We start from the raw sequence: 2,318 nt of genomic DNA, 5'->3' as shown, positions 1-2,318 counted from the left end.
TTGAACGCCATACACTTATTCAGTGCTATCATATGGCTGAGAATGCAACAGTTACAAAATAAAATATTATGATGTACAGATAGACTGGTTCTTTTAAGTGTCTCTGTTGTAATGGCTTAGAAACATCAGCAACATTAATAACAAATAAAAACAGGAAAAAAACTGTAACAGTAAAAACTGCGATGTTTTTCTTTTTAAACTAGCAAAGAACACAGTATTTAAACACCTGCTTTTGTCAAACTTATTGCATTACAATACTAATTTTCAAGGCTACTTGCACTCCATTTCTTTTATTTGTTGAAAAAGCTCTGTATGTCTGACGACTTTTTCGGTAGCATCTTTTTTTTTAACCAACCCGCCTACTACTTTTTTATTGGAAATAAAACCTGAAGTACCTGCTGGTTAATATTAATGAGAGCTACTGTGTGTCGTCTCTCCTCCAATCACGTAGCTACTGATGACCTGGTGAAGAGCGACAGTCAATCGTGTTTTATCATAAAGTGACAGACGTGGAGCCATGGACAGAGGATCCAATGATGTTATATCAGTAGGCGGGACTCAGGAACAGCGGGATAGCAAGACAGAAACGCTGACTGAAAACTCCAAACAACTCATCTCCATGGCAACAGCAGCAATGCAGGGATTGATCTGAATTGTCCAAGTTTTCATCAGAGCAAAACAGTGATTTTATAAAAACAATCAAAGAGACTAAAAAGGTGAATTCTGGGCTAACAGCCCAATGAGTGAAGAGGAGTTTAAGGGTTCTGATGTGTCTCTGGCTGATTGGATCTTTAGAGGAAAGAATGATTTTTCTACAATCTGAAGTTTTTTTTTTTCATTTTAATGGCAGATGGAAACTGATCCAAAGTATAATATTTTTAAAATGATCCAAATCTCTAAACACCAAAAGCTCCAGCAGAGCTGTCTTGAAGGAGATGAACGTTTAGATGTTTGAATGGTTGAAATGGTCCAAAGGATGAAGGAAGAAGTTAAAGAGCAAAAATTTCCAGAAGCAACTAGAACCATGAAGAAGAACCAGGAGGACAATAGAGCTGACTCACCATCACCCCATGAAGACATCTGGACTCACCGAGCCTTTCTGCAGTTCCTCACAGCTGGAACCAGTCTACGTCGTCCTCCCTCTGATGTGTTGTACTTCTCCAGGTCCAACTGATCCACAACCTCTGACGTCTGCAGCATGCAGAACAGAGCTGAGCACTGGATCTCTGAGAGATACTTCCCTGATTCCAGGAACTGTTGGATCTCCTGAAATAGTGAGAGGTCCTTCATGTCCACCAGACAGTGAAAGATGTTGATGCTTCTGTCAGTGGAGATTATATCAGTGTTCATCTCCTTCAGATTGTCGATGACTCTCTGGATGGTTCCTGGACTGGTCTCCATCTGACCCAGTAGAAAGCCTAAGAGTTTGTAGTTGGACTCCACAATGAGGCCATGAAGGAAGCGGGCAAACAGGCCCAGGTGGCCATTTGGACTCCAGAGGGATTTCTCCATGATTCTCTTCATGGAGTCCATCAGATATTTTCCACTGACGTTTTTTCTCCCTCTGGATGTTTCTCCTAGGAACTTCTCCACCACCTTTGTGTTCCTGCTGGTGAAACAGTGGAGCATGTAGACTGCAGCCAGAAACTCCTGGATGCTCAGATGAACAAAGCAGTAGACTGGTTTCTGGAAGACCACGCTCTCTCTTTTGAAGATCTCTGTACAAACTCCTGAGTACACCGAGGCCTGTGTGACATCCAGACCACACTGCTCCAGGTCTTCTTGGTAGAACAGGATTTTTCCTTTCTCCAGATTTTCTAACGCCAGCCTCCCCAGCTTCAGGAGAACTTCCCGGTCAGCCTCCATCAGACGCTTTGATCTTCTCCGGTGTCCTTCATGGTACTTGTTCTTCTTCCTCTTGGTCTGGACCAGCAGGAAGTGTGAGTACATGTCATTCATGGTCTTGGGCAGCTCTCCTCTCTGCTCTGTGGTCAACAGGTTCTCCAGAACCGTAGCAGTGATCCAGCAGAACACTGGGATCCCACACATGATGTGGAGGCTCTTGGAGGTCTGGATGTGGGAGATGATCCTGCTGGACATCTTTTCATTACTGAACCTCCTCCTGAAGTACTCCACCTTCTGGGCGTCAGTGAAGCCTCGTACTTCTGTTACCCTGGAAACACAGGAAGGAGGGATCTGATTGGCTGCTGCAGGTCTGGAAGTTATCCAGACCAGAGCCGAGGGAAGCAGGTTCCCCTTGATGAGGTTCATCAGCAGAACGTTGACTTCTGTGTGACGTCAGAAACAAGTCGACTGTT

General features: G+C 44.1%; 1 protein-coding gene across 1 annotated transcript in view; it reads right to left on the bottom strand.

Annotated features, from left to right (window-relative positions):
• Positions 1-1,086: 1,086 nt before the first annotated feature.
• LOC107080749 (protein NLRC3-like) overlaps positions 1,087-2,318 on the bottom strand; it is an 8,041-nt gene continuing 6,809 nt past the window's right edge. The window contains exon 2 of the mRNA XM_015368954.1: positions 1,087-2,288. Within this exon, the coding sequence (XP_015224440.1) occupies positions 1,087-2,288 (1,202 nt within the window). The remainder of the gene's footprint in view (positions 2,289-2,318) is intronic.

The sequence above is a fragment of the Cyprinodon variegatus genome, unplaced genomic scaffold (genome assembly GCF_000732505.1).
Source record: "Cyprinodon variegatus isolate N-32 unplaced genomic scaffold, C_variegatus-1.0 Scaffold2285, whole genome shotgun sequence".
NCBI lineage: Eukaryota > Metazoa > Chordata > Actinopteri > Cyprinodontiformes > Cyprinodontidae > Cyprinodon > Cyprinodon variegatus.
The sequence above is the reverse complement of the archived record's forward strand: the minus strand, read 5'-3'. Positions and strand labels throughout refer to the sequence as shown.